General features: G+C 38.0%; 2 protein-coding genes across 24 annotated transcripts in view; one reads left to right on the forward strand and one right to left on the reverse strand.

Annotated features, from left to right (window-relative positions):
• RMI1 (RecQ mediated genome instability 1) overlaps window positions 1–13527 on the reverse strand; it is a 66955-nt gene extending 53428 nt beyond the window's left edge. For 4 of the 6 annotated variants that reach the window (XR_011497573.1, XR_011497570.1, XR_011497571.1 and 1 more), the window contains exons 1-2: window positions 13215–13527; window positions 8329–8389 (exon numbers count right to left, since the gene is read on the reverse strand). The gene's annotated coding sequence lies outside the window, so the exon portion shown is untranslated. Of the gene's footprint in view, window positions 1–8328; window positions 8390–13098 lie in introns of all 6 variants that reach the window. The other 2 variants (XM_014828509.3, XM_014828510.3) reach the window with 2 other exon arrangements.
• On the forward strand, window positions 13445–26058 carry HNRNPK (heterogeneous nuclear ribonucleoprotein K). Of its 18 annotated transcripts, none has more exons than XM_014828511.3 (17): window positions 13456–13595; window positions 15635–15711; window positions 15819–15903; window positions 16347–16444; window positions 17303–17359; window positions 18822–18865; window positions 19743–19815; window positions 20354–20425; window positions 20926–21039; window positions 21414–21542; window positions 22150–22457; window positions 22589–22643; window positions 22970–23053; window positions 23335–23350; window positions 23427–23509; window positions 23911–24080; window positions 24799–26058. In XM_014828511.3, exons 3-17 carry the CDS (start codon window positions 15846–15848, stop codon window positions 24830–24832), a joined length of 1395 nt encoding a protein of 464 aa, XP_014683997.1. In that variant the 5' UTR covers window positions 13456–13595; window positions 15635–15711; window positions 15819–15845; the 3' UTR covers window positions 24833–26058. The 18 variants fall into 18 exon arrangements, 8 of the variants coding, with proteins under 8 accessions (XP_014683997.1, XP_014684001.1, XP_014684002.1 ...); XM_014828515.3 differs by having other exon boundaries at window positions 24859–26058; XM_014828512.3 differs by lacking the exon at window positions 13456–13595 and adding an exon at window positions 13852–13954.
• The last annotated feature ends 1651 nt before the right edge of the window (window positions 26059–27709 follow it).

The following is a 27709-nucleotide window of genomic DNA, read 5'->3' on the forward strand; positions in this document are numbered from 1 at the left end:
AACAATCTCTATACTAGCTCTGATCTATCAAATGGAAATACTTCCTAACTTATTGCAAAGAGAAAACAAAAGCAAAATACAATGTTCTAAGTTGTGTGTACAAAAGAAAGAAAAATAAGCATATTCTCATTTACTTGTATATACATAAAAGACCTCTAGAAGGATATACAAGAAATTAGATAAAATTTTAAATACATAGCTACATTCAATAACAAGAGTATAATTTTTGTGGGTCAGGAACAGAGGCAGAATCTAGAGTAGTAAGTGGGCACTAAGGCCCCCAGGAAAAAAAAGACTAGAGTAATGTAGGCTAAAACTCCAAAGTTCCAAGGGTCCAGCATTCCAATTATGGGGCAGAAGACCAGAAACAGCTTCCTTGCTGGAATTGCATCCACTCAACACCTACCTATGTCCTATGGAGGGAACAGAGGTACCCTGAGAATGGAAACTGGGCCTACATAACCCATATAATACACATAGTATGGTCCAGACTGAGCTATTCACATAAAGTAAAAACTCAAAACTCTAATGAAACAGCTGGCCTAGACCTATGCCAGCCAGAGGGTTAGGCTACAGCAACTCCAAAACCACACAAAAGGGACCAACTCCTATCCAACATGAGCTCTCAACCCAAAATTATGATACACTTGTGGAAAATTACCACCATGAGCCACAACAGCAAACACAAGAAACAGGAGAAGTACACCTGAAGAAATTTTTTTTAATGAAGAATCTTAAATTTTTTATCTCTTTGAGCATACCTAATATACTTTAAAAGTGGGACTAAAAGAAGAATAGAAGATAATTAATTAAAAATTCAATAGACAGGATAAACAACAGAGTAAAAACAAATGAAGAGAGAGCTCAGGCATTGAAAATTACCTAGAACAGAATACAAATTAAGAAATTAAGCAAAGAGGGAAAAAAGCTAAGTAGAGAAGATAGGTTCCAACATTGAAATAATCAGTTTCAGAAGGAGAAAACAGAAGTGAAGGAAATATTTTTTAAAAGATAATGATTGAAATTTTTCTAAAATTCAAGGAAGATGATTCCCTAGGTTGAAAAGTTTAATACTGCCAAGCAACATTTTAAAAAATCCATACCTAAATATAGTATGGCAAATTGCAAAACATCACGGAAGAAGAAAAAAACAATCTTAAGACTTAAGCTGAATGTAAAATTTGACATAACAAAATGTAGAAAATAGAAAAAGAATTTAGAGGGAAGTTAAAGTATTTGTTTTGCCAATGAGGATAATAGAAATACTAATTAAGTTTAAAATTTTATAGAAAAAAATATTAAATTATGTGTTTAAAGGTAAAATTGGAGGGTTAAAAACATGCATTCTTATAATCTCCCCCAAAAAATTACTGTTTAAAAAGCTATAAAACTCTATGAACAAAATAAATGAGAGAAGAAATAACATCTGGAAAACAGACAGATAAGTAGTACATGACTTAGCAGACACCAGAAAATTGAATTCTAAGCTGGTATTAAGGATGGCTGATTTAAAATCTAGAACCCACAAAAGACAATACTAAGTACATTTGGAAGTAATGGGTATTCTAAAAATAAGATTGATTAGAAGACTTGGAGAACATCTAAGACTGTGGCTTCCCTAATCCCACGTCAGAGAGATTCCTCCTTCTGTCTTCTGGAGAGGGTAAAACAGAGGCTCTCTAGCCTGGGGGCCACCAGAGTACAGTTGAAAGTGGAGGTACCATATTGAAAATAGGAGAATAAATGAATTCTTAAATCCTAAATGCTGAACACACGCTACTCTCTTCCCCTGCCATGCTCCCAGAAACACCAGCAACTTGGCCTATGGTCTCCCAGAAAAAGACTAGAACATCTTTCTCTGGGCAATCTATCACCCTTACAGAAAAGACCTAAAGACACCAACATGAAAGGTTTCCCAATTAAAACAGCCCATTTGGAGAATGCATTTACAGGCTCAAGAGTTTCAAACAGCTTTCCACAGTTCCCCACTCTTAATTGTGACAAGATATCTGAGAAGAGCTTCTAACACTAAACCACATCAAACAGAAAATATGCAATGAAAACTAAAGAGAGATAAAAACTTCAAAAAAGCTGTCATTAATATCCTCAGGGAGCTAAGACATCATATCCATGAAATAAGAATAGGATGCTATAACAAGGAATATTCATAGCGCAAAAAATAACTCAGAAATGTAAGATATGATGGCAGAAATGAAAAACAATAGAAAGAACAGAAGATAAAGTTAAGAAAAATCTCTTCCAAAAGTGAAACATCAATACAAAGAAATCAATAGAACATAGGAGGGAAACATAAAAAAGGATAGCCCAGGAAGTCTAACAGATTAGGAATTCCAGAAAGAGAAAAAACACAAAACAAAGGGGGGTAAACAATTAAAGAAATAAATTAGGGAAAATTTTCAGAACTTAAAGACAAGAGCTTCCAGATGAAAAGGACCCAACACAGTGGATAAAAACAGACATACAACATGGCATATCTTTATGAAATTTTAGAATACAAGGATGAAGATAATACAAGCCTCCAGAGAGGGAAAACAAACAACAAATAGGTCACATTCAGAAGATCAGGAATGAAAATGGCTTTAGACTTCTCAATGGAAGCTAGAAGGTAAATGAGCAATTCCTTCAGATTTCTGAATGAAAACTTTTTCAAACCTATGAATCTCTACCCAGGCAAAATATCAATCAAGCATGACAGTGAAATTAAAACATTTTCAGATGAGCATTGTCTAAAACAATTTTGTAATGGAGGATGTGCTCTAACATAACCGAGGAATAAACCAAGAAAGAGGAAGACAGGGCAGCCTGATGGCACAGCAGCTAAGTCCGCATGTTCTGCTTCAGCGGGCTGGGGTTCGCTGGTTCGGATATGGCACCACTTGGCAAGCCATGCTGTGGTAGGCATCCCACATATAAAGTAGAGGAAGATGGGCACAGATGTTAGCTCAGGGCCAGTCTTCCTCAGCAAAAAGAGGAGGATTGGCAGATGTTATCTCAGGGCTAATCTTCCTCAAAAAAAAAAAGAAAGAAAAGAAAGAGGAAGACATGATATTTTTAATCTTACACAAAAGAGAGGCAAGCATTACAGCAAAGGGTATTTGCAGGATGTAAAGCAAACAGCCCAGAAGGCCTCAGGAGAGATTATTTTTCAAGAAGATGAAATTATGTGAAGACCACTCTTTCCAGGATCTTTCTCTTTCTTGGTTTACACCTCTGTTAGCTGGAGGACTGATGTATCTCAACATAGAGCGAAGATTTGAATAACTGGAGGAGTTAGGGGTTGAACTGATGAAAAACATACAGAAAACCAAGGGGAGAAAAACAACTCAAGAGAAAACAAAATGTTGCACAGAAAAGAAAAAGTAGTATTTGTATACTACATGGCTTAGTTCCAAATAACATGTATATAGTCATAATAACATATACTCTAAATAGTAATCTGACAAAATCTTTAACGTAGCTTTACAGAGATAATAGCGAAATGGAAGAATATGTGTGTTAGGGTGGGGATAGGGGCGTGGTGAGAAAGGTAGACGGAAAAAGAGCTAAATTCTCATCTGCATAGTGAAAGTCAATAGATAACACCTAAAACTGAAATCAAGACTAGCAGTATTTGCATGGTTTCCAGAGCTACAGAAGTAAATACAAAAATGTATCAGGTAGAAAATTATAAAATGGTTGCCTCTGGGGAAGGAGAACAAAGGAGGAGGAGGGCAGGGGATTGCTATTTTTCAAAACAATTCTTTAAAGTTTAATATTTTAAATGACATATATAAAACTTTTGTTTTCCCTATGTTCCACTGATTTCTTTGTATTGACGTTTAACTTTTGGGGGAGATTTTTTTAACTCTAACTTCTATGTGTTCTACTGAATGAGATTGTCGTTTCTGCTACTAGCAATGAACAAAATAGTACAATAGAATGTATGTTTAAAAATTAAAGGTATGAAAGACAAAAAGCTTTCCCCCTAAGATCAAGAATAAGGCAAAGATGTCCACTCAACACACAACATTGTACTGGAGGCCCTTGTCAATGCAATATGGCAAGAAAAAGAAACAAAAGGTATACTGATTAAAACAGCAAAAAACAGCATAAAGACAGACATATAGACAGATAGAAGAGAATAAATAGCCCAGAAATAAACCCTCATATAAACGGTCAAATGATCTTCAACAAAGATGCCAAGACTACACAATAGGGAAAGGACAGTCTCTTCAACAAATGGTGTTGGTAAAACTGGATATCCTCATGCAAAAGAACGAACATGGACCCTTACCTTACAACATACTCAAAAATGAATCCAAAATGGAGATCTAAATGTAAGACCTCAAACTATAAAACTCCTAGAATGGGGCCAGCCCGGTGGCATAGCGGTTAAGTTTGCGCACTCCACTTCGGTGGACCAGGGTTCACCAATTCAGATCCCAGGCACAGACCTACCCACTGCTTAGCAAGCCATGCTGTGGCAGGCATCCCACATATAGAGGAAGATGGGCACAGATGTTAGCTCAGGGCGAAATTTCCTCAGCAAAAAGAGGAGGATTGGTGGCAGATGTTAGCTCAGGGCTAATCTTCCTCAAAAAAAAATAAGAGAGAAGGAAATCCTGTCATATACTACAACATGGATGAACCTTAAGGATATAATGCTAAGCGAAATAAACTAATCACAAAAGACAAATACTGCATGATTCCACTTAGATGAGCTATCTAAAGAAATCAAACTGGGGCCAGACCCGTGGTTGAGTGGTTACGTTTGAGCGCTCCCCTTCAGCAGCACAGGGTTTTGCTGGTTCAGATCCTGGACGCAGACATGGCACTGCTCATCTAGCCATGCTGAGGTGGCATCCCACTGGCCACAACTAGAAGGACCCACAACTAAAAATATATAACTATGTACTGGGGGGCTTTGGTGAGAAAAAGGAAAAATAAAATCTTAAAAAAAAAAAGAAAAAAGAAATCAAACTCATAAAAATAGAAAGTAGAATTGTGGTTGCCAGGGCCTAAGGGGAGGGAAAAATGGAGAGTTGTTAAATGGATAAAGAATTTCATTCATGCAAGATAAAAAGTTCCAGAGATCTGCTGTACAACAATGTGCATACAGTTAATATCACTATAATGTACATTTAAAAACTGTTAAGAGGGTAAGTTTGCGTTACGTGTTTTTTACTAAAACATAAAAAGAGAAAAATCAAGAGAGAAGAGGAAGAAAAAAACTATATTACTCCTATCTGCAGAAGACATGAATGTTTATGAACAAAATACGAAAAAAACTACAAAAAGGCTACATCATTTGATAAACGAGTTAGCAAGATGCAAGCGTCTTTTTTGTGCTTTATTTAGTGTCATGTTTTTCACACTTTTGTGCTTTTTGTTGATGATTTCGCTATTTAAAATAACATAGTGCTGAAGTGCTATCTAGTGTTTCTAAGCTCAAGAAAGCTGTGATGTGTCATATGGAAAAAATATATGTGTTAAATTAAGCTTCATTCAGGAATGAGTTATAGTGCCAATGGTCATAAATTCAATATTGATGAATCAACAACGTATATTGAATAAAGTGTCTTTAAACAGAAACATACATAAAACAAGATGACCTATTGATCAGTTGATGAAAATGTTGTCACCAGAGGCTCACAGGAACCTAACTCTGCATTTCCCCTAGGAGCAATAGTTCAGTATTTGCTAATTCATAGTGTTCACGGTAACTTTATAGAACATAACTGCCATGAATGATGAGACTCGACTGCACTAGCAACAAACAAAACAGGACACTTTACAATAGCAGCAAAAATTTAAATCTAACAAAATATGTGCAGGATGTATATACTGAAAACTACAGATTACAGATGAAAGAAACAAAAGACAACCTAAACAAATGAAGAGATATGCTATGCTGAAGACTCCCTCTCGTAAGATTTCAGTTCTTGCCAAACTGATCTATAGATTTAATTCAATTCTATTCAAAATCCCAGCAATCTTTTTTTGTAAAAAATGACAAGCTGATTCTAAAATTTATATGGAAAGACAAAGGAATTAGAATAGCCAAGATAATTTTGAAAAAGAAAAACCAAGTTGGAGGACTCATACTATCTGCCTTCAAGGGTTAATGTAAAACTACAGTAATCAAGACAGTGCAGTATTGGCAAAAAGATTAACATATAGATCAATGGGAAGAGAAAACAGTCTAGAAATAGGCCCACATATGTATGGTCAATTGATTTCCTACAAAGTTGCAAAAGCAATTCAATGGAAACAGGACAGCCTTTTGAACAAACAGTGCCGAAACAATTGGACAGCCACATGCAAAAATATGAACCTCAACCAACACCTCACACCATATATAAAAATTAACTCTAAATGGATCATAGACCTAAATGTGAAAACTAAAACTGTAAAACAGCTATAAGAAAAGTTAGGAGAAAAATGTTTGGTTTCTTTTTTTTTCTTTGAGGAAGACTAGCCCTGAGCTAACACCTACTGCCAATCCTCTTCTTTTTGCTGAGGAAGACTGTCCCTGAGCTAACATCCATGCCCATCTTCCTCTACTTTATATGTGGGACGCCTGCCACAGCACGGCTTGACAAGCAGTGTGTACGTCAGCACCCAGGATGCAAATCGGTGAACCCCAGGCCACCGAATCGGAACATGCAAACTTAACCGCTGCACCACCAGGCTGGCCCTGACCTCAGTTTCTTAAAAGTTTTCCTAGAGGCAACACCAAAAACATAATCCACAAAAGAAGGAAATTAATAAATTGCACTTCATCAAAATATTAAAATTCTGCACTATGAAAGACACTCTTAAAAGTATAAAGACAAGCCATACACACGCACACACAACAAGAAAACCACAGACTGGGAGAAACACACAACTGACAAAACACATGTATCCAGTCTATGTAACGAATTCTAAAATTCAATAAAAAAACAAACTCATTTTAAAGTGAGTAAAAGATGTGAATAGACACTTCACCAAAGAAGATATGCAGATGGCAAATAAACACATTAAAAGATGCTCAATATTATTAGATATTAGGGAAACGCAAAGTTAAAATCACAATATGCTACGACACATCTATTATCATAGATAAAAAAATAACTGACAATACCAAATACTGGAATTCTCAGACATTGCTGGTGGGAATGCAAAATGGCACAGCCACTTTGGAAAACAGATTAGTAGTTTGTTAAAAAGAAAAAGAGTTAAGTATTTTCTTAGGAATTTAAACATATACTTACCATACAACCCAGCAATTGCATTACTATGCATTTGCTCAAGAGAAATGAAAACTTACACTAATTAAAAACCTGTATGTGAATGTTTATAGTAGCTTTATTCACAATCACCAAAAACCCACATGCCCTTCAACTGGTGAATGGATAAATAGGGGTACATCATTACAATGATTACTATTCAGTAATAAAAAGGACTATATTGCTAATAGATACAATAATATGGATGAATGTTGGGGTAGGCTATGTCCACCTCAAAATTCATGTTGAAATCCTAACTCACAATGTGATAGTATTAGAAGGTAAGGTCTTTGGGATGTGCTTAAGTCATGAGGGTGGGGCCCTCATGAAAGGGATTAGGGCTCTTATACAAGAACCTTCCCCCACCCCACCCAGAGCTACCTTGCCCTTTCTGCCATGGGAGTTGATAGTAAAAACACAGCCGTCCATGAACCAGAAGTGGGCTCTCACCAGACACCGAATCTGCCAGTGCCTCGATTTTGGACTTCCCAGCCTCCAGAGAAATAAATTTCTATTGTTTATAAGCCACCTTGTTTACATTATTTTGTTATAGTAACCCTAACAGACTAAGACAAATGTCAAATGTGGTTTGCTAAGTGAAAGAAGCCGGACAAAGACTGTATAATTCCACTTATATGACATTCTGGGAAAGGCAACACTACACAAATGGAAAATAGTTCAGTGGTTGCCAAAGGCTATTGGTATGGAGAAGGGTTGACTACCAGGGGCACAAACTTTGGGGGTGATGAAACTGTTCTATATCGTGAATGTGGTGGTGGTGATAATGATGTAAGCGTATGTTTGTCAAAACTCATAGAGCTATACACCAAAAAGAACATCAATTTTGCTGAATGTAAATTATACCCCAACAAAAAAACTGAAGGTAAACACCAAAAGAATAGAAATATAATAACTAGTTTTCAAACTAGCTGAAGAAAACATAGAATAAAGAAAGGCACAAAAGGAGTGGTCAAGCACTATAAATAGAAACAATAAATAAGATGGTAGAAATGCACATAAATACATCAGCAATCATAATGAACATAGATTAACTCACCTGTTAAAAGATACTCTCAAATTGAATAAAGCAAATCCAATTGTACGCTTAAATGACAGACCTGAAATAAAATAACATCAAAATATAAAACTAATAAAATGAAGGCATGTTAAAACCTCCAAGCACAATTCCATAAGGTCAAAGCTTAGTGACATCTTATCTTCAAGACACAGATCTTTACTTATATAATCTAAGATTCCAAAGTGCTGTTTTATTGCATCTGTTGTCATTTTTTTTAACTTCAAAAATTAAGCCAGATCCATGGCCCTTAGACGCGCTCATTCAATAAGTTACCTATATCCTCCACTAAAATTTAAAGAATACAGTGCTGGCAAATGGACCTAGTATAATTTGCAAAGGTGTCAGTCATTAAGCAACTGAAATCAGGACAAAGTGTACTTTCAGCAGACTTATAAATTATTTAAGTGAATTATCAAGGATAAATGCCATAATTACAATTAAGTTGTTTGCAGAATGTTTTATACTATAAATCACTCTGGGTACATACATAACCTTAACTATTATATGCAGCCATATTACACAAATGTTATTTCCTACCTGAACCTGTAAATACTAGGAAATAATACTGTTGCTACTTCTAGGAGGAGGAAGGAACCAGTACAAAGGAAGAAAGGTTGTGAATTGAAAAAGTCAAAGCTGGATAAAAAATGAAACAAATAATGATGAACAGAAAAGGAAACAAACAAGGATGAATTTCAGAAACAATCATCTTACATCCCAGTAGGTACAGTGGTATAGAGAATTGAAGATAAGGGTTTGCTGAAAATAAAAATTAAAACCTCTTATTTGTAAGATTTTAAGCGTTTGTCAAAATATTTTTACATTTACAATATTATCTAAACCTCAAAATAATAATTTATGAAAGAAAGAGTAGGTTTGTCATCTATCTGAGAGAGAATGAAACTGAGGCATGAAGAGTAAGACATAAAGATCATACCTAGTAGCAGACCCAGAACTAGAACATAAATTCTACCACTCTCCATTCCTATACTTTTTTTAAACCCTGCTAACTTAAGTAAAAAGAGAAATGAAAGCCAGCCTTTCATTTACATATAAAAACCACTTACATATAAAACTCATTCATAAATGGCCATTTTGTACGGGCACTACACTGCTCTTCTAATGAACAGACTTTTCTCAGATTTCATTTAAATAACAAGCTCATCTAGTGCATTCTAAATTATGTTATTTACAAAGTTAAATGAAAGAAAAACTTAACATCACCTACTGCATCTATCTTTCTAACAGTGTCAAAACTACAGCCTTATGATTAAGTACTACTTTTCCTTTTGCTATAACACTACTAAAATATCATGTAAAATAAGTTTTTAAATATTACAAACATATTTTAAGGATTAGTATCTGTTTATTTTTAAATTTTTTGTTTATTTCAAACGTGTACTTCCTTGTGTTGTTGAACACGGCAAGTGACAAAACTCCTTTGAAATGACAGTTGAGACAAATTCTGAGAAACTGCTCAGTGAATCACAACTAAATTATTCTATTAATGTGTGGCAGTTCTAATTAATAATTCACTTCAAGGACTACCCTCTAAGATTTGAATTTCCACTTTTGGAGCTAACTGATGTACTATAATTTTATAATAATGTTATTGTATCTAGGCAAAGAAAAAAATTCCAGTGACTAAAACCTGAAAAGAAACCTTAAGACACTTTAAAAACACAAGGAAATGTGGTAATAATTAACACTGTTCAAGTACTCAAATACAGCTAATCTCAAATATTTTACCAAAAAGTCAAGAAGTCTGGGGAAAAAACTGCTAAATGCACATTTGTTACACAAAATTCTTCATTTAACAGCAACGTAAGTAGAGTGGAGGGTATATTGATTGAGACATGGATATAGTCTCCACAACTGCATGTTTATAACAATCGTAATAAAAAGATGATTGTATGTATAATAGGATTTTTTCCCTATAGGTTAGAAAGAAAAGTTTATTACAAACTTTAATTAAATGGAAACACTATTATCATGTGGGATCTATTTTATAAAGTTTAGACTGTGGTTCAATAACCAAGCCCCTTAACAATTTAGTAAACCGTATTACTTGCACCTAGTCCTTCAGAGAACCCCTAAGGTTTTCATTCATCATGGTCACTGCAGGTAGAAGCAACTCAAGGGAGGTGTTAGCTAGGGCAGCACAACTTCCCATCTGCTTATACACAAAGAACAGCCCCTGATCCTCAAGAACATCATTGTCCAAGAAAAGAAAAATATGGAAAAGTATACGTTTTTTAAGTTGTACATTAAGAAATGTTCATACCATATGATCTACTTCTTTTACTTTCCAAAATTAACCTTAAGAAAACAATCAGGAATGAAGACAAAGATTTATGTGCCAGAGTGTTTATCATTGTGTTTTTACAGTGTGGAAAAAACAGAAACAATCTAAATGTTCAACAACAGAAAAAATTAAATACATTACACTCGATCCATGAAATGGAAGGTTATAGTGTTTTAAAAAACTTTTTAAGGACTATTTAATGACATGAAAATATGTTCATATTTTATTTTGTTAGGAAAAAGACCAGCTATAAAGCTACATTTTAAATCTCCATTAATTTTATAATCATGGGAAAAAAATTTTAATTCATTGATGTTTTGTGCATGCTAAACTTGGCTGACTACAACAATCTATTTTCTAGATCTCATTTACATTTAACGACTGAAATCAAAAAGAAGTAATCAGTGGGGCTGTTTGTGGATCCTCCATATCCTAAGGTAAGGAAAAGACAGAGAACAGCTTTCAGGAGTTTGAATCCCACCTCTGCTCTGTGACCTTAGACATGTTCCTTAACTTCTCCTAGTGTTAATTTCCTCATCTATAAAACAAAGATAACCGCAATTTACTTGAAGGACTGTAATAGGCATTAATCTGCCAGCACAAGGTCTAGCACGTGGTTGGGAACTCAAGGAAATAGTAATTATAATATTTTAAATAATCATCTGGCTGGCTAGTGATAATCTCAGTTATATTAGCTTATTTAAAGTAAATCCAATAGCTAAGTAATTTTAGCTCTAAATTCACTGGGAGTCCAAAATAATCATACAATTAAAGATACAAAACAAGAGCTGCTGAATCTATCAATCAAATTGGCAACTCCTTGAAGGAGCATAGGTATAGTTTGGTTGAAAACAATAGAGGATGAAATGACAGTGAAAAGATAGACTTTCCTGTTATTTAAAGAGTAAATCCAAAAAGTAAATTAAAAGAGGTAAGGAAGAAAACAAACGGAAAAAGAAGAAAAACCATCTAACAATGGCATCTAGAAAAGGGAAGTAATAGCTTTCACCAGTTGGGTCCAGTCAGAAATCAGTGAAACTGGGAGGAATAAGTTTTAGGATAGGGCTGCTTAGAGAAAATGATGGCTGCAACAGAAACACTAGTTTGAAAGAAGCATCATTAGTACAAATACCCCTCTATGTGCCTATTAGTGTTTAGTGAAATATCCCAGGTTTTAAATGACAGATTCAATCAAATGTTGCTAATCCTGACTGACAGGATTAAATCTCTATAATCCAAGTATCCCAGGCCCTTCATAAACTCATCAATTCTTGGTTGAAGATTTAATAAAAATCTGGTATCAGAGAACCAAAAATCGCAGAACCAAAACGTGAGTTAAGTTTTACCTCCCAACAAGACTATGATACACTCTTCATGATGGGGGCCATTAAAAAAAATATTACTACTTAAAGAGATCTTGTATAAACTCCACAATCGCAGACACTATGCTCTAACGGTGTTTGTCAACTATCCTCCCAGCCATTAATGGTTGGTGCTTCACAAAGTCCTCAGTTCCCCCTAACGAGAGCTTTCCTCCCAATTAGGCAAGTAAAAGATAATGGATGGCTGCAATCCACAGCCATTAAAAAAAAAATGCTGGTTACATCTATTTTACAAACTATGCAAGAGAGAAATCAAGTTACAATGGAATGAATCAGCACAAATTCATCATTACGAAAACATAAATGTATTCTGCTAATGGTGGATTTAGCCTTATATATAAATTACAACATTTCCATGCTTCGACGTGAGTTCAGGGTCGTGGGTGAAGGCTGGGGGTTGAAGAGCCAGGATGTGGAAATTAGGTACCATCAGGCCTGCCGAGATCCCAGGTTTGTCACCGATTCGGGGTGACCTGATGTGCGTTAACAAAAGAAATCATCAGAGCTTGACACAGGGGCTTTAAAAGTAAGCACCGGAACACAAACCAAGTATAAACTGAATACGCTAGAACGGTAAGACCCTTGAGGGTGAAGTTTTTGGTCTGTTTTAATCACTGCGTAATCCCCTGACACGTGGTAAGCGCCTTAGAGCGCTGAATGAAAGGAACGCGGATGTTTACAATGTATTTTGCGATTTGCATTCATTTGGGGAGCTGAAGGCAATAGTACTTTCAGAAATTCTTCACAAACTGCAGCGACGACACTACAAAATACTCCTATCACAGGCCCCATTAGCAAAAAGAAAGAAGAGAGAAACGAACGAAAGGTCTCTTCAGAACCGAAAGCCCTGAGGAGACACCTGGGCTCTCCCGGGCGAACTGGCTCAGGTCGGACGCGTGGGGACAAGTGCTCCAGGACTCCGAGGCTCTCGCCGCCACAGCCGGCCCGCGTTCCCCGGGATCCCGCTCGAGCGGACGGCGGCCCGCAGCCTGGGCCACGCCTGACAGGTGCTGCGGCCCGTTACAAACAGCGGGTGTCGGCGGGCGGGCAGGCTGCACTTACCGACGCGCAGCTCCCCCGCAGCCGGCAGCCCAGGCGAGAGCGGGGGTTCCAGGGACGGAGGGAGACGCGAGTACGGACTGTGGAAACGGGGACATTCGTCTGGGCCTAAGACCGACCTGGGCGGGACCGTCTTCGCCCCACGCAACCGCGGTTCCTGGGCCGCGCGGCTGTGAGAACAGGAACGGTGGCCGCGCGCGCCCTAAGCCTTTTTTTACCTCTTCCCGCCCGATTTGCCGCGCGCTCACGCCCCTCCTCCAAACCCAAAAAACTCCTTCGGGCCTCGAAAACGCCCCTTTCCCGCCCCCTCCCTGTGAGCGTGAACGAGACGGCCTTTAGTTCTCGCGATAGTCTTTTCCCCTCCCCCCAACTAGTGAGTGCGCGAACGGGAAAGGAGGAGGGCGCTCCAGGCGAAAGCACTGCAGACGCCATTATCCTCTGTTTCTCTGCGGCACCAACGTCGACGTTTTGCCTGCGTCCCGCTTATTTGCGGCCTATAGGTAATTAGGGTTGTTGGGGTTTGGGTATTATGGATTCAGGCACGGGTTTGGCCTTCCTAAAGGCTGCGTGAACTTTTTCCAATCCCGGTTTTTTCTCGGGGCCCTTAGCGGCCATAGAGCCTAAAGGGAGGCGCCGGCGGGAGGCGGGTCGTCGCCTCCTCCGGCGCCTTGATTGACGCGGCCTTGGGCCAATCGCTTCGTCCTCGCGCCACCGCTGAAGCCCGGGCAGCCAATCGGCACGGCGGCGGGGTAGGAGAGTGCGAGGAGGCGGGGGAGGGCGGCGGGGGCCTGCGCTCGTTCTCTGTCTAGCTGTGACCGGCTGAGGCGGTGCGGCGGCTTGGGGACGGCGGCCTCGCGCGGTGAGGAGCGGGGCTGGGCTAGCGGCGCGTGGGGTCGAGGGTTGGAGACCTATTTTTCCGCTTGAGGGAGGCGTTTGGGGGCTGCTGGGTGGTTGGCCGGTGCTCCGAGAGGGAACGTTGCCCGGTTTCCCTTCCCCCACCTCCGCCATTTCCCGGAGCGTATATCCGCAGTCCTCCTGGTGATATTGGAGGCTTCGGGCAGTCGCGAGGCATATACTGTCAGAGGAGCTGTAGTTTCGTAGTTTCGGGACCCAGGCGCCTGTGGAGGAAGAAGGGGCCGGCGGGCGGCACCGAAGGCCGTGGAGGACGCCGCTGTCTCTTTGTGTGGGTCCCGCCGCACTCGGGCGCTCCCGGCCTGGGTCTGGCGCTGGAGCGGGGGAGGTGGAACGGTTGGGGCTGCCTCGGTTGCTTTGTCTCTCCCGCAGTGGGGGGAGGGCGCGGGGGATGAGGGCTCGCGACCGCGTGGTGGGTGGGGGAGGGGGTCCGCGCTCGGCTCCGCCTAGTCGCACGTAGTCGCCATTACGCGGGCCGCCATTTCCTGTCGGATCCGGGTGAGGAGCGGTGCGGCGCTGCACGGCTCGCGTCTGGCTCTTTCAGCTCCGGTTGCCCGGCCGTTGCCGATCCCGGTACCGGGCGTGGGGAGGGACGGGCATGTTTGCGCCCTGTTGGTCGCGCGCCTCCTTAGCGATTTTCGCGGACTGGGGAATGGTGACTGAAGGACCTGCAGGACGAGTCGCGGCAACGCTATCTTACGAATAGGCCCTGCTGTTTGTCCTTAAACTCCTTTATCCAAATCTTCCCACACTGAGCGCTTAATTGGGCGATGGGCCAGAAGAGTAGTGTTTCAGTTCGTCTTTAGAGTGGTTTATCGACAAACGTTTTGGGAAAAGGATCCATAAATGTTGCCTTGATTTTTTTAGTTCTAGGCTGTTTAGCTGTCCAACTTTTAGCAGGGGCCTCATGTCGCCTCCTTTTGCCGGTCTTGAGAGGGAAGCTAAAAGGCTGTTTGCAGTCCCAGCAACAGTCGGGTATTCGAGGTATATAGTTGTTAGGTTGTATCCTTTTTGGTCTAATTAATTCACCCGCTAGTGAAGGTGTCAGTGTTTTCAAGGGCTCCCTTCGCTCTGTTTAATCGAGTACTGGCACTTTGGGTCTGCACCTATATCGGGTTTTCAGATTTATCCCTTGAGTAGATTGACCGATTCTTGGATATGGCTTGAATTTGCCTGTATGTTTGTAAACTTGGGAAGTTTCAGGGAATGGCATTTCTCAAGTCACGAATGAAAAAGCCAAAAGCGATTAAAAATTCCAATATAAAATTAATTTTGTGTGTCCTTTCATAAATTTATGAAAAATTTCATAATTTGAAAAAATTTGACAAAGTTGAGACTCGTAGGCTTATATGCCTTACATGCCTCTGGACATGGATTTATTGTATGTAATGAAAATGTACCCTGGTGGAATTCGATCCAGTGGCTAAAGACGTGTTTTTCTTTTTTCGAAGAATAGGAAATGGTCCTTTGGATTTTGTTAAGGCAATCACTTGAAACTTTAAGACCCTAAAACAAAGAAGTAGGTTTTAGAAATAGCTGTTTAATTTGTTGTGTTCAGATCAGTGTTCATTAGTATTCGGTAATAAGCAACCAAAAAAGCAAAACTGATTTGTGTTGGTTTTTATAGGCTACTGCAGCGCTAGGGTGTCAGTTGGTCCCGCCCAGAACGCTTCAGTTCTGCTCTGCAAGGATATATAATAACTGGTACGTTCTAGAAGCAGAGTCATTTCTTTGCTCTTTTTAATATTTGGCAAGATGTATAGCTTACTTCTCAATAAGCCAAATGTACTAGCCTCTTTGTTTTTCAACAGATTGGTGTGTCCGTTTAATACAAGAAAATGGAAACTGAACAGCCAGAGGAAACCTTCCCCAATACGGAAACTAATGGTGAATTTGGTGAGAGGACATTTTAATTGTAACTATTTTGTATTTTCCATTCTGTTAATTTCATCATTACTTTATAATTGTGTGTTTAGTCTGAGATCCCTGTCAGTAACATTGGCTTTTTTTATGAACTGAAAGTAGCCGTTTGTATAGGTAGCTGTAAACTGATGATTAAAAGAGAAAGCCAATAAATATTAAAATATTTCCTTGCATTTTGGAATTTCTAACCCCTTGAAGTATTTTGTCACAGTATCTTGTGATTAGAAAATGTTATTGGAAGGGAACCTGCTTTTATTCACACTTAAAAGTTCTTCAGATTTGAAACAAATCTTTTCAAAGCCGAATGGAGTTGTTTTCTCTAATTTAACTTGTGTGTTAGAACTAAAGTAATTAAAAAGAGGTGCTTTTTCTTAGAGATGCTGGTGCTCTGTTTGAAATGTAAACTTAATTTCTAGGTAAACGTCCAGCAGAAGATATGGAAGAGGAACAAGCTTTTAAAAGATCTAGAAACACTGATGAGATGGTTGAATTACGTATCCTGCTTCAGAGCAAGGTATAAATTTTATTGAAAATTTGAAAGTGGTTCGTTCTTACGTAGAAATCAAGTTCTGGTTCTCTGGGAAGCCTTCAAAGCCTTAAAGGTTGAAGAATATGATAGATTTGTGTGGCTTTTTCTAAACAGACTTGTAGGCCACGGTGGCTTTGTTAACTGCTAACGTTAAAATGAAAGTTTTTAGTATACAGTCAAGCACCGTAGAATGACATTTCAGTCATCAATGGGCCAGGTGTACGGAAGTGGTCTTGTATAATTATTAGTGCCAGATATACTTTTGTGGTAGGTTATACCATTTAGATTTGTTTAAGTACACTGATGTTGACACAAAGACGAAATCACCTAATGACACATTTCTAAGAATGAATCTCTGTCACTGTGCTTAAGTGACAAATGACTGTAGTGAGCCACTACAGGTCAAACTAGGAGAAGGGTATGGGTGGTCCTTAAAGCATTAATGGATTAACCATTATATCTTGATTACATTGTGGATTCATTAGAAAACATCCTGGTTGGCAGCTTGCTTGATTAATATCATATGTCATAATGTGAAGGTACCTGCTAATATTTAAATTGATTGTTCACAGAAGGGTACTGTAAAATTAACCAGTGCTGAAGTTGTATACTAAATGTATTTTTGGCATTCTGAATATATTTCAAAGCTCTGTCTTTGGTGTTCTCAAAGCAATAGACGTTTTGTTTTGTTTTTTTAAACCTGATGGTTTTGATATCCACAAATAGATTTTCAGTCCTGTAACAGAGGTTAGAGATTTTTTTTGTTGTTAAAGCTTGAGAGCATATGAAGACACAATTTGAGAAAAAGACAAAATAAGTTTCTTGTCTTTTTGTCTTTTCCAGAATGCTGGGGCAGTGATTGGAAAAGGAGGCAAGAATATTAAGGCTCTCCGTACCGACGTAAGTATTAGAGTTTAAACTACTACACAAGCAGCTTCAGTTGATGTGTTTGTAGAAATTTAAAGATTTGCATCATAGAAATCATTTAATAGTCTAGATACAAGCCATTTGTAATAATCGGTTGCGTAGATGATTTCGAGGTTTGTCATTCCTGATTTGTTACAAAGCTCGGATTGAGTTGGGGGGAGGGTTCTATATTAAACCTCTTCACTTTCTAATAACTTGCCACCAAATTATTCACTTCAAGATAACACCTTAATTGGAAATAACCATAAAAACCCTAATTGCACCATTTCCCATGTGTTTGATTTAGTTATAGTATTACTGAAAACCATTGCAGGTGGCTGATAAAACCCAGAAATTTTTATTTGCTTTTTTTCTTAAAAAAAAATCACCCATCTGTTCTTTAACACTTGCACATGGAGCACGAAGAAATTAATGTTGAGGTTGCATGATTTAAATATGGGTAAAGAATAGAGTAGGGACTTAATCTTAAAACTGGGAAATTCTCAATGCAGATTTGTTTGAATCTTCATATTTTATAGTGGGTTGACTCTTGTGATTAGACACATTAAATGTTAATATCACCGGAGGTGAGCATATTTCTAGGACTTGGCTACACCAAAATTCCTAAATTTTTTTCTCATAGTGTTCACACTCTTTAACATTTTCGTGCTAAAGTTGAGGCAAACAATAACTTTGTGTTGAGTACTTATTTGATAGTATTTCATTTCTCTCTTGGTCGCAGATCTTTGTATGTTCCTCTTGATTACTGTAAACTGAACTTGAAAATTTGTTTAAAATTTTACTTGCCTGTTAGGATCTAGGAATGCATTTTAAACCTCCAGGAAACCAAACTAGTCTTTTAAGAGTTAGGGTTTTTGGTGGTGTGAGAATTTTTGTTTTGTCTTTTATAAACCTCTCTTCTCTAATCCAGATGTTCTGTATAATTATCTGGGTTATTAATTTCCCCATTTCCTCAAGAATTTCAGAAAACTGAGTCATGACAGGTTTTGTGTCTACCCTCATGAGCCAGCCTGCTACTGAAACATCGTTTGTTTAAAAAGAAATAGCTGGAACCATCATTTAAGGTCCTTAAATGTTAAGCCACAGTCAGATGTAGAGAAGTCCATTATTGTGTTAGTCTTCAGAACAACTTAAGCTTGTTTCATTAATTGAGAGTATGAGTATAGTTTGTATTAAATTAAAATTTATTGCTTTTCCCCCTTTTCCCTCTCCTTGTTTTTTTGGCCATATATCTCCGTTGCCCATGTACTGGATCGACTTACCCCTGCGTTGCCCACCATGACGTTGGCCCATCCGCCCCTGAACGCCCATGTGAAAACCCTGGTTGGCTATGCCCAAAAATGTGCTCGTTGCCAAACGGGTACCATACTTGACAACTTCTGATTGAATGCCCATGCCCAATGCCAACATCCACGAACGCCAATGACCAATGCAGTACAATGCCAGTGTTTCAGTCCCAGACAGCAGTGGCCCCGAGCGGTATGTCCCAACAGTTTATGCCTCACTGCCTGATTAGAAAGAGAGAAATGTATTTTATTACCTGCCTTTTATATAATTAAATAGTATCCCCTTTAGACGGTGTATTGTTTTTCAAGTTTCTGTCTTATTTTCCCCATTAAGTCTTTTTGTCACTGAACTTTTACCGTGAGTTGCCCACCCAAACGATCCACTAATTTTATTTCGATGGAAGGAGCACAGCTTCAAGTGTTGCATATTTGCTGCATTGTAAATCAGATTGTTACCAAAATAGTCTCTCGCTCTGTCTTTGTGGCCCACCTTGCTTCCCAACATTGCCTGTTCATAATTTTTTCTGATGAAATGCTAACTCTGGTTCACTTTCCTTCACTTCTCATTTGTGTTGTCTTTGTTTTGTCTCGCATTTGTATTTGTTTTCTTGCAGAGCCCATTAGTGATCTAATTTCTAACTGGTATCCATAACCTTACTCCAAGTACAATGTTCACCACTTGCATATTCCCCCACTTTGCCTAAGAGAAGGTGTGCCAGTTTACCAATGTAACAGCGAGGGTATCCTTAATTAACTTAGTGGTGGCGGGGAACATAAATATTCAACTCTGCTTCAGTTCTGGTCAATTTATTGCCCACTTAATCTGAGCCCTTCCAAGAGCCCATTCTCTCTGTCTCTCTGCAAGTCTCCTAATATTGTTATCATGTCTGTATTGGGCATAAAACAAAATGCATGTGAAAAATCTGTAAATAGGCTACTTTAAATGGGGAGTATTAAATAGTTGTATGTTACTTCTCTGTAAAAGTTTGTATGACTATTGGTTATGAACACAAAACTCATTTTTCTTTTCCACCTTTTTTGTACTATCTGGTATTTGTGATGTTTGACAGCATATTGAGTATCAGTGCTGATATTGAAACAATTGGAGAAATTCTGAAGAAAATCATCCCTACCTTGGAAGAGGTAGGCTCATTTTTTTATGTATTTGCTAATTGAGGGGGGAATGTTTAAAGGATGTTTTATTGGGGCATAATGGGGGCAGTAGGGAGATTGAATATAACAGTTTGTGGCAGTAGTATCTTAAAACCTGCTGCATAATGTGCAGGTTTACTGTACCCACATTATTTGTTTAAAAATGTAGTCTGGCCACTCCAGAGTAAATACGAACTACCTGTGGTCGGGTACTTTCATGAGTTTAGCATGTCTTTTATGGGCTTTAGTTTTAGAGAGGTGTTTCTTAACTTAGGATATTGATTATGGGACTGTGTTAGAAAGGACTATTTGATGTAGTTTGAGGATTTTAAAGTTCTATGTAATCATTTATTTACTAGGTGTGTATAGGGAGAAAAGCATTGTAAATTGATTCTTAGTACAGATAAGCAGTTTCTCAATATTTAATAACGTAGATGTGAAATATGTTGTAGTAGCTTTACCAATATATGCGACAATAGCCTGATCACACTAGACACTTAACCTATTACTCTTATTTTTCTACTTTCAGGGCCTGCAGTTGCCATCACCCACTGCAACCAGCCAGCTCCCGCTCGAATCTGATGCTGTGGAATGCTTAAATGTATGTCATAGTGCCATTGAACCCCACTGAAGTATGGAGCCTGGCCCATAGGATCAATTTTGTTTTTAACATAGTGTGCTTTTCCCGTCTCTATAGAAAAAGGCTTAAAAAAATGATAAATGAATGGTCTTATAACTCACTGTTGACCCTGCTCCATGCTGCAGTGGGAATTAACTACATTTGCAAAGTGCTTTGCAGTCATTTTTATTATGGTGTTATTTGAATGTTAATAATAATTTTGTGGTAACAGCGACATGCTAAATGGCTGCAGTGTGGGTATGGTGTTGCAGGACCTGAAAATAAAATAGTTTTTTAAGGTGGTGCAGAATGTCCTTTTTGGGCCTGGCTATTGAGGATAATAAGCACATAACTGGTAAAGTTATTAAAATATAAATTCAGGTTGCTCACTGCAACAGTATATTGTTATGCTTATAGCAGATAAGTGTGTATGATTGGGGAATCCTTGATTTGGGACTAAAATTTTACAACTCTCTCTGCAGTACCAACACTATAAAGGAAGCGACTTTGACTGCGAGTTGAGACTGTTGATTCATCAGAGTCTGGCAGGAGGAATTATTGGGGTCAAAGGTGCTAAAATCAAAGAACTTCGAGAGGTGAGGCACTGTTTTGTTTTCTTCTGCCGTATTACTGGAAAATGGTTTTTCGTATAGACTTACTTCCGTGGGCTTCTCACTCCCCCTTTTGAGTTCCTTTAGTTCACCATCACTTCTGTATTTATTTAGTTTCTAGTATCTAGTTAGCTATTAAAATACACCAAAAAGGCCTAGCTGTGCTAGACAAGTTACTTTGTCAAAATTCCTATGCCAATGCAAAGTCCTAGAGTTGCTAACCAGATTTTCATATTGAGGGAGAAAAATTACTCAGTACAAATGTAAATTTCGTTTGAACCTAGGAAACCTACTTTTAGTGCATTTCTTTTTTTTTTTCTTCTGATTAACTATTTTTTTCTTTTGTAAACTTACTACAGAACACTCAGACAACAATCAAGCTTTTCCAGGAATGCTGTCCTCATTCCACTGACAGAGTCGTTCTTATTGGAGGAAAACCTGATAGGGTTGTAGAGTGCATAAAGATCATCCTTGATCTTATATCGGAGGTACCTTTGTAATGCCTTATTTACTTTTAATCTCATGAAACAGAAATATGTATGTTACTCAAAAGTAGTTTCAGAATGTTTAGACAAATGGCTTTCACTTGTCCTTTCCTTAGCAATTGCCTATCACTCTGTTTTAGCAGTAGTCTTGGAGAGTGGTCATACGATTACTGGTGAGATTTTTATAGCCTTTCATCCTTTGAATGAAGTTCCTAGCCTTCCTCTATAGTACTACATTGCACAACTTTCAACTGATGTGCCTCATGGGTTACAGGCTTACCCAAGATACTGATCCTCTCAGCCCTCACGATAGTCAATTTCTTCGTAGACCTTATCATGAAATGTGAAAGGCATTCATAGTCTCTTCCCTAAGATCTAAGAGTAAAACCAAGCTGCTACCCACCCCAGCAGTAAAACTCACTGTTTAGGACTCATCAAAAATGCTGTTGTTTTTTTTTTTAATCACTTGCTTCCTGCTATTATCTGTGCATATATTCCAATCCCTGTCTCAAGTATCTCCCAGGAGAAACAAAGGAGTTGAAATGTTTTTGTTTATTAAAAGAAGGTTCTGTTTCTTCAGTCTGTAACGTTGGGTATGTTGTTGTTTTAGTCTCCCATCAAAGGACGTGCACAGCCTTACGATCCCAATTTTTATGATGAAACCTATGATTATGGTGGTTTTACAATGATGTTTGATGACCGCCGTGGACGTCCAGTTGGATTTCCCATGCGGGGAAGAGGTGGTTTTGACAGAATGCCTCCCGGTCGGGGTGGGCGTCCCATGCCTCCATCTAGAAGAGATTATGATGATATGAGCCCTCGTCGAGGACCTCCTCCTCCTCCTCCTGGACGAGGTGGCCGGGGTGGTAGCAGAGCTCGGAATCTTCCTCTTCCTCCACCACCACCGCCTAGAGGAGGGTGAGTTTCTTTCATCCAAGCATTGTTAACATATAAGATGCAAGACTTTGTGGGTAGATAGGGTAGATTTTTATTTGATGTGTGTGACATGTAAACAAGCTGAGGTTACAAGTAGTACTGTATACTTGCAGAGATCTAATGGCCTATGACAGAAGAGGAAGACCTGGAGACCGTTATGATGGCATGGTAAGAACTTTTGTTTATCGTTTGTGTATGTATGAGGGCTGTAAGGGGTCTTAAAGTGTCCGGTAGGTAACATTTTGTTGAAGTTTATCGTTCATTGAGAACAGCTCGTCTTACAAATGGACTTTTTTCTAGCTGCTTTAAATCATCATTTCAGTTTGCTGGAATATTAACACTTTGTTGAACCCTTTTTGTTCCCCCAAAATAATGTGATTGCTGCCGATTTACATATTTTAGTGACATGAAGTAGAAATTGGGCATATAAAAAAACAGTAGCTCTGTGACAAATATAGTACAGATTCATGTTAATAGTTCTGTGTCTAACACAGGTTGGTTTCAGTGCTGATGAAACTTGGGACTCTGCAATAGATACATGGAGCCCATCAGAATGGCAGATGGCTTATGAACCACAGGTTGAGTATCATGGATGTTTGTGTGTTTGTATCAGTAATAATTTTAAGGTGCTTGCTTACTCACCATTAAGTGTTTTATTTGCCCGCGTGTAATATTTTTGAATCTTTGAATGCTGTGTACCTGAGTGATTTCCTCCCCCAACAATTGTCTTCTGAAGATTATTAGGGAGGATTTGGGTGGACTTTAGTTTTCTAAACTTGAGGAATTTTAGGAATATAAAAATACCTAAAGCGTAGTTTTGAAGGCAAAGTAATTTTCTATTTTTCCTTTTCATTTTTAGGGTGGCTCCGGATATGGTAAGTTTTCTCCTTTGTGAAATCAAACATTATTTCATGCTTCTTAAATGAACTTAATGCTCATTATTTAAATCAGATTATTCCTATGCAGGGGGTCGTGGCTCATATGGTGATCTTGGTGGACCTATTATTACTACACAAGTAACTATTCCCAAAGATGTAAGTATCTTTAATATTACAAAGAACATTTAATGAACCATTTTCTTTAAGTTTCCTGACTTATGATTAAAAGGTTTCAATAAAAATAGTAATTTGGTTTTAGGGTTAAAGTTGTTTTAACAATTTCAGTGAGGTGTCATTCTCCAGTTTGAGTCTTGTCAAGTGATGTTTCATACTATTAAAAGAAGAGGGTTTTGAGCCCTTGATTGATTTGTAAAAGGAAACATTGATGTATAGTGTAACTAAATTATAGTCCAAACCTTAACTAGTTAGGGGCATTAAATAAATAAAATAACTAACTATACAAAGTTCATATAGTTGTTTGATGGTTATTGAAAATACAGGTAATACAATCTCTTTTAAAGTATGTTGTAAGCACTTGTTTTTAAAAATCTTTTCAGTTGGCTGGATCTATTATCGGCAAAGGTGGTCAGCGGATTAAACAAATTCGTCATGAGTCAGGAGCTTCGATCAAAATTGATGAGCCTTTAGAAGGGTCGGAAGATCGGATCATTACCATTACAGGAACACAGGACCAGATACAGAATGCACAGTATTTGCTGCAGAACAGGTAAGTTTAGGTTTAGCTTTATGTTAGCCTACACATACTAAAACTTTAAAAAGCTTTTCTTCTCAGTTGATTTTTCTTTTAGAAGCCATGGTGTCTCAACCTTTTGGGGACCTAACTTCTAAACATTCTAATAGCTTTGCTTTAATTTTCTCCTGCTTTCTTACTAAAAACGAAGACATTCAATACTAATCTTGCTGGAAGAAGCCTTAACCAAGCAAACTTCTTATTTCTCTGGTGAAAACTGCTGCCCAAACTACTTGTTATAAATTATACAGAGCCTGTAGAAAATATAGAAGATTCAGTGGATGTTGGTCTAGTTCTGTGTGGAAGACTAGTGATTTTGTTGTTTTTAGATAACTAAATCGACAACAAATCACAGTCTGCCATATGGCACAGGCCATGCCTCTACAGGACAAATGATTGGTGCTGTAAAATGCAGCATTTCACACCTTTACTGGCATTTCTTTGTCTTTTTCTACCAAATATTAACAACTTTTGATTTCGTTTTCTTAATTCTACTCTACTAATGTCTGGTTCACTATTAATCATTTTTCTTGAATTTTACATTGCTCTGATTTGTAATTGCTAATGTACTCTTATTTTCTAATTGTAATGGACATGTTTATCATTTTAATTTAGCATTGAAATTGTCTTAATGTTGATTAAGATGTTACGAACAAAAATTCTAATTCGTACTTTTTTTTCTTTTCTTTTATAGTGTGAAGCAGTATGCAGATGTTGAAGGATTCTAATGCAAGATATTTTTTCTTTTTTATAGTGTGAAGCAGTATTCTGGAAAGTTTTTCTAAGACTAGTGAAGAACTGAAGGAGTCCTGCATCTTTTTTTTTTTATCTGCTTCTGTTTAAAAAGCCAACATTCCTCTGCTTCATAGGTGTTCTGCATTTGAGGTGTAGTGAAATCTTTGCTGTTCACCAGATGTAATGTTTTAGTTCCTTACAAACTGGGTGGGGGGGGGAAGGGCGTGCAAAAACTAACATTGAAATTTTGAAACAGCAGCAGAGTGAGTGAATTTTAATTTTTGTTCATTGTTGGTGGTTTAAAACAAAATTCCCCCCATGTAATTATTGTGAACACTTTGCATTGTGGTCACTGTAACATTTGGAGGGGGTGGGACAGGGAGGAAAAGTTAACAGTAGTCCATATGTCCCTGGCATCTATTCAGAGCAGTGTGCAGAATGTAATGCTCTTTTGTAAGAAACGTTTTATGATTTTTAAAATAAATTTAGTGAACCTATTTTTGGTGGTCATTTTTTTTTTTAAGGTGGTCATTTTTCAAATGACTAAATTCCCCAAACTAAACAATAAGTTTGATTTTCAGCTCCTCTGTTGGATATAAATAAATGCATCTCTTGAACGTAGGCAAAATAGCTTGGCAAATTCACTTCTGGTGGTTTCTTAATGGTTTGAAAGTCCATTGCTTGGGAAAAAATTCCGTCATACACATTCATGCTTATAATAAGCTGGGGGTTTTTTGTTTGTTTGTTTTTGCAAATGCTGGCCCCTACTTTGCAACAGATTTCTGTTAGTAATTGTGAAGAAGAACCAAGGTGGGGAGCAATACTACAAGTTGCGTAGTGGTATAAGTATGTACCAGAAGCCTAATGGCAAAAAGTTTTATGAATCAGAATAATACTTGGTTATGGAAGTGACTGATGCTAAAAAGAAACTCATTATTTTTTATTAGATAATTTCTCACCTATAGACTTAAACTGTCAGCCTGCTAGTGTTTATTAGTTAAACTTTGTAAAATATATATATATTCTTGTTTTTTCATTGTATGCAAATTGAAAGAAAGATGTACCATTTCTCTGTTGTATGTTGGATTATGTAGGAAATGTTTGTGAACAATTCAGAAAAAGATGAAAAAGTTCCTGTGGATGTTTTGTGTAGTATCTTGGCATTTGTATTGATAGTTAAAAGTTCACTTCCAAATAAATAAGCACCCATAATGCTAGATTCAATGTGTGCCCAATTTGAACAAGGGTTGGTTGAACACCTGTAAAATTTGTTAAAACGTTCCTCTTGTAAGGAAATACAGTAATCTTAAATTATGTATTTTTCGTGTGAAGTGTTTTTCTAGCATTTATAAATGAAGTCTGGTAGGGGTGGTAAATATAAAAATGCAGTAGGTTCTTAATTTGTTAAAGGGGAGTCTAGTATAACAAGAGCTGAGTCATTTAATTCTACGAAGTCTTCCTGTTCTCATATTACATATGATAAATTTGAGTGAGTCTAAGTTTCTACCTTTAAAATAGCTCGTTTGATGTTTGAAAATACGTATGATGTAAAATAACTGGGGTGTGGCTCCTGGCTTATGAATCCCTAAAATACTACCTCTTAGCCCCCACATGTTCAGAAAGCATTAGAACAACTCAACAGTTATATGGAAAAAGATTCGTGGATGCAGTTCTGCTTTTAAATTTAGGAGAGACATGTATAATAGAAGAATCTAAAGTGGGCAGTTTGCCTGGAGATATATATATAAGTAGTACATCCAGATATTCTATTTGAGGCTATTAGAATTTCAGTGGCACTACCCTTTTAGTTTGAGGAGGGCAATTGAGTGTTCTCTTAGAGATTAAGGGTGTCACAATATGGCTTAAAACTAGTGAATGTTAGATGTGGTATGGTTTCCCTAGAGGTGAAATTAGGCGCAATTGCCACACAGGTGTTACCTAGTTTCCCTTTTGGGTATTTTAAGTATGGGAGAGTTGGGGCTGCTTAGGGTAGTATAGACTACTTGTGTTGGAAGTGAGCCCTTTCCCTAGAGAAAAATTAGCAGTAATGACATTTCAGTCAAATTGTTAGTCCTACTGGAGGGAAGCATCCCTGGAGAGAACACTGGCTTTCAAAGTTGTCATTGGCTGTTTAAAAGTTAGTTAATGTAAATACATGGACTATTGCCTGAAAGTGCTCATTTTTGCTTTTATAAGTAATTGAGATCTTGAACATATGAACCTACTGAAGATTAAATGGAGATTGGAGAATATCTGGTACTGATAAATTGGGTAAACAACTTTGAAAGAGGGAGGCCTTTTGCATGGTATTTGAACATGGGCTGGAAATAAGATTCTCAAAGTGATGGGGTAAACAAGCTTAAAACTCACTAAACATAAGTGGCACATTGAGCCAATTTTTTAGCAACTAATAACATGCTGATTTAGTGAAGCTTTAAAATTTAAACGTAGGGTTTCAAAAATGTTTTCAGCTAAACTTTGAAAGTTATTGCCAATATGCCAACAGATGTGTTGGAAACCAGTTGTACTACAGTTTTAGGAATGAAGAATTTAAAACTTTTCCCTACTATTCAAATTTTTAATACAGTAGTTCTCCTTTTTAAAGAGACTATAGGGGCCAAGCTGGGGGGCGCAGCAGTAAAGTTCCCATGTTCCACTTCGGCAGCCCAGGGTTTGCCGGTTCAAATCCTGGGTGGGGACGTGGCACCGCTTGGCATGCCATGCTGTGGTAGGCGTCCCACATATAAAGGAGAGGAAGATGGGCACGGATGTTAGCCCAGGGCCAGTCTTCCTCAGCAAAAAGGAGGATTGGCAGCACATGTTAGCTCAGGGCTAATCTTCCTCAAAAAAAAGACTACAATCTAAAATGC

The sequence above is a fragment of the Equus asinus genome, chromosome 23 (genome assembly GCF_041296235.1).
Source record: "Equus asinus isolate D_3611 breed Donkey chromosome 23, EquAss-T2T_v2, whole genome shotgun sequence".
NCBI classification, from domain to species: Eukaryota; Metazoa; Chordata; class Mammalia; order Perissodactyla; family Equidae; genus Equus; species Equus asinus.